The 18,649-nt window shown below is 46.6% G+C and overlaps 1 protein-coding gene across 1 annotated transcript in view; it reads right to left on the bottom strand.

Moving 5' to 3' along the window:
• The window catches only part of LOC119431642 (iroquois-class homeodomain protein IRX-6), a 181,632-nt gene extending 177,715 nt beyond the window's left edge, over window positions 1-3,917 (bottom strand). The window contains exon 1 of the mRNA XM_037699124.2: window positions 3,685-3,917. Coding sequence (XP_037555052.1) covers window positions 3,685-3,723 — 39 coding nt within the window. The 5' untranslated portion in view covers window positions 3,724-3,917. The remainder of the gene's footprint in view (window positions 1-3,684) is intronic.
• Window positions 3,918-18,649: the final 14,732 nt, after the last annotated feature.

Genomic DNA, 18,649 nt, shown 5'->3' with positions numbered 1-18,649 from the left:
TCCCTGGTTCGCCCCATTTTTCTCCCCGATGCTTTCCCAGAGTTTGCGGGTGCGCCCCATTAGGCACTTATCACTTCGAGGGTGTCAGCACAATTGGACGTACATTAGGACGTATGCAAGAAGAAAAAGTGCGTTGGAGTGGTTACTGCGGTGCCCGTAATTCTTTGCGGTTTATCAGTCAAAAATCGGACACTGACCTCGCGTGATTGTGCAAAGAATGCATCAAGGGTTTGCAGCCCTCAGCGTTTTCCGATAAATGCCTAGAGCTTTCGTATGAAATCGCTTTGCCCTTTAACATACCAAGTGTGTTCGGGGAAACGCGGACAACTTATGCCCTCCAGGACTTACCGGGAGTATATAAAGCCTTCCTAACTTAGTAATATGGCGAAGTTCTCCGAGAGGTTCAGGTACATGTAAACGGTGCAGACTTATATGTAGCCTATTTGTTCTGAACAAAAAAAATGCCACTGATTATCATATTTTTTGTTAACACGGAGCACGGGACGGAGCAGTCTTTTTTAAGTAAGTTAAAAATATAGCATTATGAAAAAAATGCCCCGATTGGGCCAGAAGACAGTTCATATTCTATACGTCGCGGCAATCGCAATGTCAAAACCGGTGGTGCATTTGACAGTACAAGGAAATGTACAGACCGGTGATGCGGCATGTGCCAAAGACAGTTTTTTTTTTTTTTTTACTCCATTTTTTTTTTCTCTCGAGTGGGCGTGCGCGCGCGCGTGTGTATTGTGTATGTGTGAGCGCGCATGCGTGCAGTTGTGAAAAAGAAGCAATATATACTATAGCACGTGACGCAGAAATTTGTTTCTCCCACGTTTTCAAGCACAGGCGTAAGTTTGAACAAATGTTGTTCATATACCTATAGCGATCCGATACACCGATAGGTGGTCTTTGTCATCCTCCTAATTGCAGGGAGGAGAGGGTGAGCTAATTGCAGAGGTCTCTGAAGCGTCCTTCATGAAACCGCTTGGTGCTTCAGAACATAATTTATTTCGAGTTGACGTCAGAAAAGTTATATTAGGATTTTTCACCTGCGTCACCATAACCGTCTGCCACATTGTTATTCTCACGAAAAAAACATTCACAGGTTACTAAGCACTTCGAGTTCATTAAAGTCAATTGTGTAAAAACCGACTATAGGACATTAAACTGTAGCGGGTGTGGATGACGCCGTCTTTTGAACTATACTAGTGTTTCTTTACTGTGTTTTGCCTTTTATGCCGTGACTGTATACAGATCGAGACTGTTTTGGGATTGGACGGTCGCATGTAGCCGATACTGCGCGCTATAGTTTGTATTGCAGGCTACACCGGAGTTAGGTGACACTTCATTCCTCCGCTATTTGTCCTTATACTTATTCAATTTTTTTTCTGGTTTTTTTTTATATACATTCCTTAGTCGCTGCAGTTTATTTTGATGATTGGGGTAGCCGGCCTTTCGGTGACCACTTGCTCATTTCTTAACAAACAACAAAAGCTTGTGGTCTTCATCGATGTTTGGTTTCGTTATGCTGTCCCGGATAGGGAATTGACCATATATATATATATATATGCCTGCGCAACCGCTGCAACGACGAAGTTTAGGCAATCAACAAACTTCAGACGGCTACAAACAGCAGTCCTACGGGAGGAGAGGAGCGAGCTGAAATTAGAGCTCTTAGTATGGTAATAGGGAGTCTTGTCGAGTTAAAGCTCGCCGTTTGATGTAAAAAGTGTTCAGCTGCATCAAAATACATATATAACGCAGTTCAATACAAGCAAAACATTAAGCGTAGGTACAGACTACGCTAAACCAAGTAATTGTTTGTTTATCGCAACTACCTTTTGACCTTGACTGAAGTATACTGCAGCCGTAACCTTATAGCCGTTGCTTCGCTTCTACATTTTTTTTTTTCTGTGTAACAATGAGAAGTGTCGTCACCCTGTTGGTGACAAGGTATCTTTTTTTCTCTTCTATTTTTCATTTCTGCATGGTTAATTCTAGCTTTATTAGAGTAACCTGATTTATAAGAGCTGGGGTAAACTCATTTATGAATATAAATAGAACATTGCAAATCCCCCTTGCAAAGAAAATAGATGTAAACGTGCATGATTGCGGCAGTGTATGTGTTATAACGGAATGATCAGCTAACCCTTCCAATTTCCCCTAAAACACGTGAGACTGGAAGGGGACACTATATATCCGGTATTAATAACAAAGGTCATTGCTGAAGACACCATTAGTGCCAGTAATAGAACCGTTTTCTATAATAATAATAATAATAATAATAATAATAATAATAATAATAATAATAATAATAATAATAATAGATGATTAAAAGCCTGCGTAACAAGTGTACTGTTATGCATATATATATATATGCTCTTAAGCTGTACTGTACTTGACTAAGATTGCATTGCCCTTGCACCGTAAGGTTTTAACGGAGACGATTTGGCATTACGCAGACCGCACACATTGCAATATGCGGTGGTTACATGCAATATGTAGGCATGGCTATCAGTATAATGTTTCATTACCATTGCAAAGTGCCGCGAGCACTGTTACGAAATTATGTTCTGCGGTAATTGTGCTATGCACGTACATCAATTGTTTTGACATAATCAAACACACGTGTTAACATGCTTTGGAGAGACAGTATGACGTATCGTCTTGCGTCTTTGCACCCTGGCAGCTATTATCAGTTGGTGCGCGTCAACGGATTTTTACACAGTATATATATATATATATATATATATATATATATATATATATATATATCCCTATTATTGTCCTTTCAGCGAAGATGTAGCCGTTAGTGATACGGCGTTGCTCAAGTGCACGTACACCAGAACTATATATACGCGTGAATGAATCGCAGCTCTGTGTTTACTCAAACCACTTCTATGCAGCGTAAACATTTGAGACCCTATAGCAACCAGCCAGCTAGAACCGACGAATACGGGAAGCATCTGCACGTGTCTTGGCATGTCTTTACAAGTATAAAGAGCCCTCCTTAATCTGCGGCTGCTCCAAAAAAGCTTTCTGCGTCATTTCTGCGCGTGCTTGCGTATCGGCATCAGCGTCCAGGTCAAGTTCATATCTATTCGAACTTTTAGTTTTATTGCATGAGCTGCAGATCAGAGGAACCGTCAGCAAAAACACTGCTACGACTGCATTCAAGAATTGCGCGCAAAAGCCATGTAATCCTGCTGTGCGTTTATTTCTCAGTAAGAGTATTTCTTGTAAACCTGTGCTTCACACACATTCTGAACACATTCAGTTGCTGAAGTGGCGACTAAGCCATACGAATAAAACAGAAAACGCAGGCACATGCACCAAATTCTCGAAAAGCAGTCGTAACGCATGGAGCTCTCATCACATGTATGCGGCTTAAACCCGTACATTCACAGAGCGGCAGTTGTTGGCCATAAGCGCATCCACAACGCTGATAAGAGTAACAATGAGGCACGTGACGTCCAAAATGAGAGCCCCACAGCGAGGCTCAAAACGCGCGGGCAGACGCTTCCGCGTGCAGACCGCTCGCCACCAAGCGCTCGCGGGGCGCAGCGGCTGACGGGCGAGCACCCCCCGTGGCACCCGAACTAACGACCTGGGGACGCAGACGCCAGTCCCCGGTGGTTAGCTCGAATGAGAGGCGCGGCCTCGGCGCTGGTATGTGGCGCTCACCTGCGAAGACGACGAGTAACCGAACTGGCCGTACGACATCGCCGCCGCTCGGCCTTGGGCTGGCGCGCGCACACACGACGCAGGGTAGGGGCAACCGGCGGCGCAGCTTAGTCCACTTTAGGGGCACACGGGCATCGGACGACGTCGGGACGCTACCACGGAGCTGGGACGCGCTCCAAAGGGCCCGCGCGCGCAGAGTCCGAGCACGCGCAGCGGCGCAGAAATCGACGCAGAGTTCCTCGTCGCCAGCGCACGGTGCATTAGAATTGCGCCGGCGAGCGGCGCGCAGCGTGGCCTCCGTGGGAGGGGCCTCGCCTGGCGCCGCCTCCGGAGGTTTGATTGGCAGGGCGCGCTCGTGGCCTGCCAATCAAGCTTGCGGCTCGCGGAGAACAAGTGTTGTGACATCGGCTAAATCAGCGGTGGTAATTTGCGCGCGGCGCCCTACCGATGCTGCCGTTCTCGCGGCCCGGGGCTACGTTTGCTTTTTGTATTCCTGCGGCCCCGTTTGTTTCAACACTCTAGATTACGTGTGTCGCCAAGCTATTTCAATCAGGTTCGCGAGGGCGGTGCGCACGCTCCGACGCACGTGCGACGGTCTTGGCGCCCACGGCGGGAAAAAGCCGGCTCTTGCCTCGACGCCGGAGACGCGCCCGGGCGGCAGCTGCCCCGGGCACTCGCTCGGGGCCCCGCGATGGGCCGGCAGATCGGCGCAGAACGCGCGTTTCGCTGAAATGGCCACCGTTCTTCGCCTTGGCGGCAGCTGCGACGGCGGCACGTGACGCGAGCTCGGCCCCCGGTGCCGGCACCCTTTCCGGGGCGGCCTGATATCGAACACGCCCCCGCGAGCGGTCACCCCCCTGCCTCGCCCCTGGCTGCGCGCCGGGGCGCCAAAGGAGTGTGTGTCCCGAGATAAAACTCCCGCACAAGTGGCCGACACCCGATCAAAGCAGGGTCATTTGTGCGAAAGACGTGCCGGTTGTTAGCATGGCATTCTTTCCCCATCAGACGCTGTCTCTTGTTCCTTCTCGCTTCAACCGGCTTAGCGGCTCCGAGTACTCTTCGGAATTGTGCCGCAGAGCACTGGATCCGGATGTTGATCGCAAAATCTAGCAGCGACCAACTCTCCCGCGAATCATCTTAGTACTTCGAAACGCAACACGGATGCATACCGATTCCCTCTCAGTGGTTGTATTAAACAATGTCGGCAACGCAGAAAACCTAGGTCACCATTTCAACCAGGGCATCCTGCCGTCTCCGCGTCACCAATCCTGAACGAGCTAAAGCATCAAACGCCTTTCACGGGGCTCGAATGTTGCGAGCACGGGCCAGCTGTTTATGCGCGTCCAAGACCAGCAGTCTCTGCATTGTTTGCGGCACAATGGCGTGAGCTGAGGAAACATTCGCTGATGTACACGAGCGCCCAGCTGCCGTTCATTTTCACATGGCAGCCGACCTACTGGCAGGCGATGTATGACACCGTCGACACTGCACGCCCGAGTTCGGTTTGCTAGCAAAACGTCCGTATATATACGGACGTAATACGGACGTCAAGCCGGGAAGTTATGGACTGCAGTTACCAAAGCAGCTTTGCAGCGGTCGCTATAAGATATGGTCTCTCAGTAGAAGTGAAATACGTATACATACTGCAATTCGCGAGTCATCACCCCTCCCAAAGGATTGCCTAACCTTGCACAACAGATCCTGAAGTATATCTTTTGCAAAGCATCAATTTGATAGACTATACTTTGATACTGCGAGATCGCCCTACCCACGCTAAAGCTCAGTCGGTATCACAATTTGCAGGCAGAGTACACAGTTTACCCGTGCGAGTTTAGCTTAACTTGTGGCGCCTGAAAGCGAATTGCAGTGTTTACTTCTCCACTTGTATCTATCTGTATATGCAACCTGTATGTTTTATTTGATACGATAAGGACGACACCTATAAATAAAACGTGGGTGGGCAATGTTGAATAACACTTATAAAGCACGCCAATTGTTTGGCATTCAGTAAATCACGTACTGGTAAAGAAATTTCTTGCATATATGTCGACCCGCGATCCACCCCTTTTCTTTGGAATATGACGTATATGGTCGAGTGAGGGGTGGGTGGAGGTTGCCAGGAATTGCCATTACATTGGGAAATTCCGGTACTCGGAATTCACAATGCACTCTGGAACTGGAAACTGTAGGCGAGTTAACGCACATAGCGATTGAGGTATGTTGTGGTTCCAGTTGTGACTAATGTATCGCTAACTTCCTCCCGGACTTCAGTAAAACGAAGAATTAAGATCTCATTAATTTCGTGTTTACGGGCTCTCTGGATTTAATGTGTTTTCTGTTGTACGGCCATGCCTTTGTGGTCGTTTGCCTTTCTTCTTTGTTTTGCGGTTTCAACATGCACACTATTTACCGGCAGGTAAGGAAAAAGCTTGGTCAATCATTTTCTAAACAGCGAGTGAAACACAAGAAATATGCACACCTGCGATTTCTTGCTGGCATATCCTCTTTGTGCAAGGCTGAAAAGCGTGCAATGTGCATCCAAATCCACGTCTCACACTGCAGCTGGCACTTGTGCCGATTCTGCACCAAAGATTGCGGCGATGTAAGATTGCCACCTTTCCAAACTTATATTGGATAGGTCATGGAAGACAACACAGCAAACGATAATGCGTTACGCCGGGCGAACAACAATGTTCGCCCGGCGTAACGCATTATCGAGGCTTCCATTCCATAAGCTAATCGAGGCTTCCATTGAATAAGCTACGGAAGAACTAAATGGAGGTGAGAGATCGTCAGCCCAGTGACATTGTTTCGACAAGAAGATGCATGCAGTCTTCGTGAAGGCCCGTCCTCTTGCCGAATGGTTGGTACCGATCTGAGACATGCCCTCCTATCACTGTTATTTCATAGTTTCTTTAACAGCATAGCAGTGGTTTCTCCGAAGCTGTCCGTATTACGACGCCAGGCCTAGGGCATTAACAATTAACAAGAGGGTCCCAACACTCGCACGTTAAGTAATGGTTGTCTGAAGGACAAGCAGAAGCTCCAGTGATGTTTCTCGTTGTTACTGACATGCCACTTTAATAAATCATCTCCAAATTATTGCAATTAAATTTCTTCACTTTAATTCAGCATCAGCTCAGCATGTAAGGTCATTAACTTTTCGCTGTAATATCCAATAGATTCAGCTCAGTGGAAAAAACTTTTACTAATAAAACAAGATCTAATGCATTCGACAAGCCTTCACCCAGCGGTTCGGAAGTGTTCGGCAAACAACGAATCACCAAAGAAGTTGTTAGTCTGTATTATACGTTAAGACGACATGCCTATGTTATTGCGTAGTTAAAAAAATGGTAGAGAAGTGGAAGAGAACATTGAAAACCTTTAACACTCAGTTTCACCTACATGCTCGTGCGTAACATCAGGATGACACCCTTGACGCACAGTTTAAGTTATGAAGGTGGGGCTTCGGACCGTACACTTTAAGATGGCTGCAAGAAGTTTTTGCCCTTGCGCTGCAGCAAGAAAAACAATCCTCAGGGCATTGTCCATGAACGAAACATTCTTGCAATGTTGCATTAAGAACTGATCCTTGTTTTCCAGTAAATCACAAACTCGGTCAAGAAAGCCTTCGCGAAAAATAAAGAAGGATAAATCATTGCCTGAGAGAAGATAAGTGAAACATGTGACGTGTCATCGAGGCCGGCACTTGTCTGCATGTGCACTGTGATTATTGTGTATGTGTACCGCTTTTCGAAAATAGTACTCTATCAGCTTCCATAAAACCAATTTCAGGCGCTAGATAATATAGAGTCTAAAACCGTAATATTTGAAGACAATAAGGATGTCATCACTATAGACTGCACCTGTTTTTTTTTTTTGTTTTTTTTTCGCGAAGAGGTCTATAATTTTGTTCTAATCTATAGCTTTTGAACACACCCACATATGACAGTTGTTAAAAGCGTTTCCATGTGTTCCTGATGTGTTTCTCCATTCTCTACGTCATTTAGCACATGCACTTAAACTAATTATTGCTGATTCTTCCAGCAATCTGCACTATTTAAATCAAGAGCCTCCGGATCAATCGTGCCCCCCCACAACGCTCATATATGAACGCCATCGGTCATCGCATGTATATTGTGTGGCGGAGTCATCATGTATGGCATTGTTTGTTGTCTTTGTGCCGCTTGTGGTGATTTTCCTGTAGTGTGCTTTCTCGCAGGTCTTCGACTCGTGCGTGGCGGGGAAGACCCGTGATTACTCGCTGACACTCCGGTGTGCGTTTTTGAGGCCGAAGCATGCCGCCCCGTAACAGGCCCTCGACAACATAAGCGCAGCTGACACCAACATGCAAGCCTTATAGGTGCCAGTTTCACCACATTTCTACTATGCAGGAGTTCCTTCCACCTATGTTCTGATCCCAGTAGCCGCACATCCGTCCACGCGAATTGGGATGTTGAATATGTTAGCGTGGCGTTCGAGAACTCCACAATGGAGAACATGCATACTACGCGCTTTGCCTTCTCTGAGGATGGCTATCTATCATGATGATAGCTTGTCAAAGTGTTAAGAGCATTCTGCATTGCTCTAATGCTGCTTCTCCCGTTGTCTTGAGAGGGGCACCTGATTCTGTCCGCACTTTCATGTTGTCCGTACAGATAGGGATTCAGGCGCCGAGAACCTACCGCGAACGGACAGCCGGTCCTTTCATGACCAGGGTAAGCAACGTGGACGATATATAGAATAGCGCCTTGGATAACACCTTGATACACTGTTCGTGAACGTCTCCGAGTTTCGGCTGTCCTGATGGATCTCGAATTGTCGATCCTCCAGGTAGGATTTTACAATGTTCAGTAGGCGCGCTCCAAGTCGCGCCACTTCGATGTCTTGGTGCACAACGCCAGGAAGACCGCAGCCCTCACTGAGGATGTCCTGACCAGGTGGCACGCATGCGCCGCTTCAAAAAAAAAAAAAAAAAAAAAAAAAAAAAAACGTGGTCACCATCAAAGGCAAAGTTTCGACAACCAAGAGGATGAAGGAATGCCCAACCGGACGAGACATCGTTGACAGTGACGTGCAGTGCGTACTACACCGGTGCCGTTGAGACAGTCAGGACCCGTATTAAAATTAAATTATGGGGTTTTACGTGCCAAATCTGATTATGAGGCATGCCGTAGTGTGGGACTCGGGAAATTTGGACCACCTGGGATTCTTTAACGTGCACCTAAATCTAAGTACACGGGTGTTTTCGCTTTTCGCCCCCATCGAAATGCGGTCGCCGTGGCCGGGATTAGATCCCGTGACCTCGTGCTCATCAGCCCAACACCATAGCCACTGAGCAACCACGGCGGGTGTCAGGGCCCGTATTCACACACACAAGAAAGTTCCAATGACAAACAGCTCTTACGAAAGAAAACCTTAGTGAATTCGAACCCAGGTACCTATATAGACTATGAAAGTGGCCTGGTCTCATGGCATTAAGGAACAAGTACCAAGGATGCATATATAGCATTGCATCCCTGGGGGTATGGACAACCTCTCGTGTTAATGCTCTGCGGATTATGAACTCTACATGGGAGTCAGTGGGCGAAGCCAGCTTTACCGGTAGGCTATAAGCGCATTTGTTTCAAATATGAGTGTATGTGAGTTTCTTTCTTTTAAGACCTTCACTTCTGAACCCTTGCCCTGCTTATGCTTGTCATCCTCATGTTTGAAGTTCATTATCACCCCCTTTTAGGATGAATATTCTGTTTATACTATATAGGGTGAAGTTTCATGCAGCTTGAGTATCCTCGATCAGTCATAATTACTCATGGGCGTTTTGCCTTGAAAAAAAAAAATCGTACGCCCATTAAGAGTGGGAAAATTTCAGCCATGGTAAAGCGATAGATAATGCCTATCTATCATACCAATCCATCAGATATAGTATATCTGAAAACTTTCTGCTTTTCCTTTTCGCAAGCGTTATAACCTTACTTTTCAGAACATTTACACCGTTAGTTTCCCAAGTCCCCTCAGTAAATATTATGTAACATATAGTGTTAATAAAGCGCTCCTGTCTTCCGTTATGTTTTTCAAGCTTGTTATAAGGCACAGGTTTCGGAGGCGTCCGTGTACGCAAAAAACTATCATTATCAGCATTGACTCGAGCGTCGTCGTCTTCTTCCGCAGCTGGCTCGTTGGCACCCCTCGGTTTGCGCTCGGGCTCGTGCTCGTGCTCGGCATGCGTTCATCGTCGTCGTCTGCTTCCGCAGCTGGCTGCGTTGCCGCTAATCATTCCAGCGTAGAATTTCACTTCTCTTCTGTCGTCGTAATGGGGAGGCCGCGTTTGCGGGGGTATTAGCCATTGCTTAATGGGGTATGAGCCATTCATTGCCCTACGTAACGGACAGATTTCATTTTGAAGCAGTTTGCGAAGAATCGTAAGCGCCAATGACGGGCGAATGCTGCTAACCACGCCGCCAAGCAAACTCGAGACATCGAACGCAAGCGACAACGGCAGACTGCGAGCATCTCGTCAGTGACGTCGTTCTCTCCGTCGCAGCCATCGCATTATGGTTAGTTTAGGTGCACCCAGGACAGGCTTTGCTTCGCTTACCCTCATTTTCCGGTAGGGGAAGGGTTAGGTATTTTTTTTTTTTTTGCAGTCACTATTTTTTCGAGTATATTATTTTGCCAGGAAAGCGCATATTTGCAATAAAGTAATTATGTATAATATTTCTACGACCTTGCTGTTAACAGTTATCGGGCCACGTGTGGTACATTGCGGCCGCAGTTGGCTTCGAGGCTATCTGCGTGCTGCGCGTGGGACGTACATGGACCATGGATGTTCGAAGAATTTATACATAAATTCTGCTTACTAAGAGAGCGTGATTCCCGAAGAAAGGTTTTCTTGCTATATATGCTGTTAACATCTTCAGGAGGGTAGAACTTGTTGCTGGGCGAGTTGGTTGACATCTGAGGAAAGCATGGCTGCGCGAACAGAAAAGAAAGACTTGGTAAGAAAAGTAGGAAACGATAGGTCAGGCGCTGAACTTCAACTGATTTATTCTTACAGCAGAGCAGAGGGGAGTGAACAAATGCGCATGACGTGTGTCAGTGGCCGTCTAAGAGCGATTACAGTGCGTTTTAAGCAGCTGCATCTCGTTGTCAACCAGAAAAACAGACGTAATCACTAATACAACTCTGCCTCTCTCTTTTGTGTGATAGCCTCCAAAAGTTCTCTAGCTAACATGTCACCACTCTTGCCAATTATATTACGTTTGGCCCACGTAGGACTTCGGGAAGATGTGTCAAGACCGGGCACGGGAGCTTGTCCACTCATAAAACAAAGGTAATGGCACTTTACCTGTCGGCATAAGGTAAGTGCGCATTGCATGGATTGCATTGCATGGCCAAACGGGAAGATGTGTCAATGACCGGGCACGGGAGCATGAGTTGTCAATCATAAACAAAGGTAATGCGCACTATAATGATATCGCTCGATTCTTGCCTTTCTCATCATCCTCTGCTCACAAATGGTCAGTCTCGGTGATAATGTATATAGGCGGAGCGCCGCTATAGGACCAATGACTAATCGAAAAAAAAAAATCTGCACACTTTAGCGATTTCTCTGGCGCTGAACTCATTTAACGCAGGTTGGTTGGTTTCCCATATACAGCAGCGCGCTCTCAGCTGACACCGCTATCTTCTGAAGGACACCTTTTATGCGATGCGCACAATGTCGTCCTCGTCGGCTATACAGTATTGCCTGCTGTGGCCTCGAAACTAGATAGATGCGCAGACGCCAGGATTCTCCAAGTCTATGTGGGGCGTTACACCTTGCACAGATTACCGAGCGTGATCGTTGCGTGACAACGCAGTGGTTAGCGCGTCCCAATCCGAAGTGCACATATATCCGCAGGGACATGAGTTCGAATTCCATTGTGGTGGTGGTGGGTCAAGTTATCCTCTAAACGCACAAGCGTTGATTAGACTCACTCCGCGCATTTTGCCGACGTTGCCAACACCTAAAGTGTTGAAATAGTTTATTATAACGCACTCTTCTATTAGCAGGTCTGTGTCCTTTAGCCACACAAGTACGGGTGCGCGACGGCGCGACAACACGACGACACCTGCCTGACGGCGGCACGATAACGAGGACGACTTGATGGTGACGACTATCGCCACCACCGTAGTCGGCGGCGGCATAACGGAAAAGAGAGACAGCTTTTACTGTCGCAGTAAAAGGTGAGAACTGCAATAGGATCGTTACATTCTCCCAGCCCACGTGTTCCGTTCATAATGGTGTGTACTGTACAGCAACCTTTCTTATGGCTGCTTGCAAAACGAGAATTTGCACTTTCGATGAACAGATAGAGTGATATACAGATGTCTAAAGACACCTTTAATAGGGTATTTAGACAAGTAAGTGATAGAAATGTCGAGATTCTGTTATTTCCTGCATTGACATGCTCTGCATTAATGTTCAAAACTAACGCGTTGATAGGTACGTGACAATAAAGCGCGCAGCCTGGTACTAACCCCACACAAAGCCCAAACGCATTTTACATCAAGGAAAAATAGAACAACTTGTTTACCTTCGTTTCGTGCAACGAAGAGTACCTTGGTACCCCAAAAAAAATTACCTGAGCGAAAAACAACTTAATTAGTAAAGTAAATAATTATTTAGTAATTGGTTTACTGAACTCTTCACAACAAAAACTTCGTTCCAGCGGATGGAAAACGCTATACTATGGTCATTTTAAAAAAACGTCCCGTCATTAAATCAGAATTTTGAGCTATCAAACTAGCGTATAAAAAACGATACACTGGGCTTTATGGGGTTAAAAAACACGTTTTGTAACTGCCTAATTGTATAAGTTGCTGAACGCTTTCGAGCCGCTCGGGTACTGACCCTCTTACTTTATACACCTCCGCAACCTTTGAAATCATTTGGCGGAAATACTCGCAGGCGTTCGCGGTAGCCTGACTGTTGCAATTTCCAGGATGTGACGCGATGAGCTCTTTCTTGAGTCGCTAAAGAAATACTGACGTGCGGCACTGCAGATAATTAAAAGAAAGAATTGTAGTTAAATAATTTCAACGCTTACGCAGTTTACACTATAATTTGTTTGACTATTTGAAGCGACAGTTTCACTAAATTCCAGCCTTTTTCTGAGTACTTGCATGTTTTCGAGCAGACACATTTCAATTTATACTCAAGTGCGATGGCGAGCACGGCTTGCCCCGTCGTGTAGTCAGAAGTGAGTGGAAAAGTTGGACCTTCTATTAACTTGTCTGCTTTCTTTCATGTGGGTACTTCACTGACCATTACCCCCCCCCCCCCCCCCCCAGAACTCGTCATATTTTATGACGACGTCCACTGCAAGTCTTAAAACGTAACTACTTAACGACCTTGAAACGGTTGTTACATGTGGCCAGAGCGCGAGAGCACAGAAAGCAATGCTTTCTAAATATCCGTGCCAGCAATATGCGGTAAAATACATTAGAATTCCACGTAATGTCGCGAAGTAAAGAAAAAAAAAAAAAGATGCTTTTTGGGGAAATTGGCCTTGGGAACATCAATGTATGCAGAAGCCCATTATGCAAACGGGTATCGCAAACATGATACTAGGCGGACAAATTACTAGTACATGGCAGGTCGTGAGCACTTATTAGAATCAATACCGCAGTTGCAACACACGTTTTATTAGGCTCTTAAAAAAATTCCGACAGGCTCCATTTACGATGAATTTCGACGTTAATGCGATTAGCATAGTCACACAGCATAATACCCCCGCCGACACGCGTCAGTGTATTATGCCTGTATATGCAGCCTGACTCCTCGCTCAGGCTTTTTTTTTTTTTTTTCTTGACACACTGTGCCATCTGGCGGCATCGCCACGAAGTCCGCGGGTGGCGCCTGTGCGAATATATATTCACGCAGGCGCTGATTGGCTGAATATATATATATGACGCGGGATCGGTTCCGCCCACCACCGGATAAATTTTAAAGATTTTTTTTTTTTTTTAGTCCGTGAAGAACGGCACATACTCAGCGGCACGTACCCAGCGCCCCAAGTTGGCGTCAAGGAGGTTCATTGGAAGAGTGGCACACAACCAGGGGCACACACCCAGTGACCCAAATTGGCGTCAAAAAGGTTCATTCACGTTCGGCACATACCCAGTCGCACATTGTTGCCAGCTACCAAATTGGCATCCTCTTTGGTTCATAGAAGAGTGGTACAAACCCAGTACCAGATACCCAGTGACCCAAGTTATTCCGACGGTTAGCTTCGAACCCGGGAAAACGGTTATAGCCTAGATATAAATTCCAGCAGAACCCGCCTCACGATGAATGTCGACCTTAATGCGATTAGCATTGAAGCAGTGTAGCGACACACAGAATTGCCAAAGCTTAAACGTGTAGTTAGAGACATAGATAAAGTTCGTGAAGTACCCTAAGAATGCTAATCGCATTAAGATTTAATTAAAAAATAACTTTATAAAACTTAGTGACGACCACAAAGACCCTGAAGTTGGCTGCCGTAAATAATGGGTTGTTGAAGAACTCGCTTTTTTTTTTTTTTTTTTGCCATTTTCACTGCACTTGAAGAAAATTCTTTCGATCTTCACTGCAATACAGAGTGGACACACATCAACGAGAAGCTAAAATTGGTGATCTTAATATCTGTGTGCTTCCTCGCGTGGCGCATACGCTTGCGAATATTATTAAAATATACGAAACGAACGTCAACGACTTGTTGAAGCCGGCGGGCGTGTGAAAAGAGAACATCAAAACAATGGAAAAAGAGGTCAACCAGAACAAACAGTACGGGAAAAGTGAAAGGTCACCAACTGCTCGCGAAAGTTCGCTCACAAGCGAAATAATAATAATTATAAATAGTGAGCCTAACTAGACGATTCTGCAGAAGCTGCTAGAAGGAAAGCGCATCATTAAAAAAACTTAGCAACGTCTCATTGTACCGGTAACGATTGAAGATCATCTGGATGATTCATCTCCGTACCGCCTAAACGTTGTCCAAACACGGTCTCCACATCGGAAAGCTAAGAAATAGTGAAGAAAAAGAGCGTAACTCAGAACTGTCCGATGAGTGACTACAGCGTGTATATATATATATATATATATATATATATATATATATATATATATACACTCGGGCCATTGGCGGCAACTCGTCGCCGGCCATGGCGTGGCATACACAACGCGCAGCACGGCTTTCAGTCGCAGCTCGCGCGCACCATCATTTTTCACCGCCTGCTTCGCGGGGGCGGCTCTCTCGGCCGCGCATTCCTTCGCCTCCGGGGAAACCGAGAAACTCGGCGTCGAAGGCTGCTGAGGCCAACCGGGCGCTTGCGCGGTACGACCTGCGTGTCGCCAGGCTGCTAGCTGCCGCCGCTGCGAGGGCAACACGCCAAACAACCCCCGGACCGGCGTTGGGACAAGCGGCACTGCAGCAGCACGAACAGGCTTCTGTCACCCCCCCCCCCCCCCCCCCCCCTCCCGCCTTGGCTTTTGTTCTTGGCTGGCGGACGAGTGTCCCCACCCGCGGCCCGACGCAGTGTCGCCCGCGGCCGAACGGCGAAGCCGCGGCGCGTCGTGTTTCTTCGGCCGGGGTCCCTTCTCGTTGCTGCCGGCCACGAGGAGCAAATTCAGCTAAACAAGAAAACGAGTCAGCGGCGAAAGTGGGGTTTGGACGAGGGGGAACACTGTAGCCGCACGCGGCCGGGTGGTCTGTACTCTTGAGGCCATCTCCCCCCCCCCCCCCCCCTTCCCCTTCTTTGTGTACGCCAGGGACAGCAGAGGAGAAACATGCCTGGCACAGTTACTCTTCTGTCAGCTCGTGTGTCGCTTGTAAACAAACAAATGGAATAATGGTCCCAGTAGGGGAAGAAAGACAAGCAGGAGGGCGTGCGAGAATTTGGAAACGACGACGGCCTGCATGCACGCGAACACGAGGTGCAGTTGGTTATGGTCGTTGAGAGAAAAAAGAGGGACAAAAAATCAAGAAAGAGGAGCCGTTGCGGGAAGAGGAAGCGCGTGCCAGCGACTGTGACTGAAAAGTACAGCGCCTGTAAACACTGCGCTCGGTTTAGTATCTCATTACCCACTTTTGTTCTTTGTGGCTACACAGACGGGCGCTATATATCATAAATGTTATGGGCACGTTAATAGCTGTCCTTGGCTGTCTCAGACAAACGTCAGAGGCGCCTCATTAATACCGAGAACAATGCTAAGCGTCGGCCCACCCTTCCTATGCGACAGAGAAAGCAATAGTATAGTAACAAAAACCACACTCGTACAGAAACGACTTCCTCCAAGGATCTGCCTACGTGTTCTTGTTTAGGCGCGGGTGTCTGAAGTTCTGGCATCGCTCGAAGCCAAAGTAGCAACGTTGTATTAAGCCATATTCTTTAGGGCGGTATACGTTATGCAGTTCGTGCAGCAGTACGGAGCTAGTGGGAAGGCGCCTCGTTGTTATACTGGGGATGAATTCACAAAGATTTTCTTTCCTAAGTGCCATTGGCCAGCTGCCTTCGCTAATAAAATGTCCTACATCAAGATTGCGGGAAACTTTCTCTTGCGAACAATCCTAAGGTAAATGCGTTTTGAGAATACGGGCCCTGATTCGCACAGATGCCGCTCATTTTTGGGCGCAGTCGCTAGTCGACATCATCTTCACTCAAGGTTCAAAACAGGCTCTTTTTCTTTCTTGACAGTGTTCTTGACAGCCTGTTTCAGGTGGTCTCTGCGCCGTCCTTTTTGACGTATCATCCCTGCACTGATTACGGCCGGTATAATGTAAGGATTCCTTTCGCTCCGATTCTATTCCTTTCTTACAGTCCATCGCTCTCAACTGGCCGATCCTGATGGTGGTTACATAAGCGGAGCAGCGCTCGGGCCACGGAATCTGCACGCGCGGTATATATAGCACGTGCAGATTCCGTGGTCTGTGGATATGCAGCTTTAGAATGGCTGTTGTGGAGCGAAAGGCGATGAGCAGGTATGATACTCGGGTGGTAGCGAGTGCAGATTCCGTGGTCTGTGGATATGCAGCTTTAGAATGGCTGTTGTGGAGTGAAAGGCGATGAGCAGGTATGATACTCGGGTGAGCAAGAGAAGAGTGATAAAATTTGTGGTAGAGGCACAAGCGGCGCAGTTTTTCTGCGTGACTCAAGGATTGGAAAGATTATTCATATCAAATTTCAAATCAAATTTATTTTCACCATCAATACAAAAATACATACATATGTTGGGAGCACAGACAAAAACCATGAAGGCTTGGTGGGGTCTGTACCTTATGTAGCTCTATGCTTTACTTCATAAATGCTAGAATGTAAGAATTGTCCGAGAAAACGAATATAATAGCATGGCTTTGGATGGATTCAAGCGCTTTCACTAGGTTAGTCTGATGTGGGTCCGAAACTGAACATATTGCGTGTTGCGTTTTGCGCGTATCGCCTATTTCCAATAGAAAGAAATGCCACCAGCCATTGCGTTGACTCAGCTCCAGAAAGAACTATACATCCAGTTTGATGTTTTATGTATCTCTAAATGTGCGAAAATAACAGCCGGGATGCACAAAATCTAGTAAAATAATTGCTAACGTGGACACATATTCCATGTGCCATTAGAGCTGTCAAATAAAGTGTTCAACACTGCATACTCAACAGGACATTTCACAGCCTCCTGGAAGAAGCTGCCACTCTTCTGCCACTCCGTCGGAGTGGCAGAAAAAGGTCTTCATTTTAGCGACCTCACAGAAATTGTGGGTCAGTTCAGCCGTAATTAAAAAGAAAATCATCGTTCTTTTTTTTCTTTCTTTGACCATATATAGACCACCTGGCCACGTAACAAAGGTAACAACGTCAGGCTTTCTTTTTTTTTTCAATTAATTTCACGCGCTACATACTAAGGAGCCTCTCTCAATGGTGAACTTAACATGCGTGCCATTTATGAGAGAATTAATTCAAATCTGCGCCGATCCACGAGACGGCAATCTGGACTCTCATTTTAATAATGTTGATAGTTACATATTACAAAATGTGATCACCTGCCATGGTGGCTCAGTGAGAATGTGGCGATCTGCTGCTGAGCATGACGTCGTGTGTTCGATTCCCAGCCGTAGCTACCACGTTCCCTATGAATGTGGAATGCAAGAATACTCGTGTAATGGAAATTTACGTACACGTTAAGGAACCCCTGATTGTTAAACCGGAGCCACCACAACGGCGCGCTTTGTCCGATAAAATTCATAATTTTATTTGACATGACAAAAGTGATCACCGCATTACCAAGCACAGCATACCACGCACACCAACTTGACTTCATTGTTTTCCTCGCCTGATGAAACCTTCAAATCACTAGTCTACGCCTTCACAATGGGCAGTCAGCTCCGCTCCCGGCAACAGGGCCGCATCGTTCAGCGCATCAAAAGCCCCAGGAGCTTTGGAGCGCTTGACCTCACGGCTCGGCTTAACATAACACACCTTGCGACTCTTGTAAACCAGTTAAAAGCATTAAACTATTTCAACGGGAACCTAAGTCACATAGCCAGTGACGTTCCGTCTAGCTCCCGTTATATGGCATGATTTATGCGCCAATCTAAAATGAAATTCCACAAGGTGAACCGCAGCAGGTTCATGTACAACGTGATCATTTAAAAGCTCGCATTGATTCCGGTGGCGCTGATCTCGGCGCGCGCACTATTCGCCGCGAGAGCAGTTTTCGAGCCCTTAAAACACCCACACTGTAAAATAATTTACACCCCTAAAAGTAAAAAAGGGTGTGAATGTGCCTATAACTCACACCCTTAGGGTGTGATTTATATAAGTAACACCCTAAGGGTGTGAGTTATAGATACATTTACACCCTTTTTCACTTTTAGGGGTGTAAATTATTTTACAGTGCAGGCTTGTCAAACAAGTGGAATTAGTTTTAAATCCAATTGCAGCATCCCTC

Source organism: Dermacentor silvarum, chromosome 1, assembly GCF_013339745.2.
Source record: "Dermacentor silvarum isolate Dsil-2018 chromosome 1, BIME_Dsil_1.4, whole genome shotgun sequence".
NCBI classification, from domain to species: domain Eukaryota; kingdom Metazoa; phylum Arthropoda; class Arachnida; order Ixodida; family Ixodidae; genus Dermacentor; species Dermacentor silvarum.
This window is presented reverse-complemented; position numbering and strand designations above follow the sequence as displayed.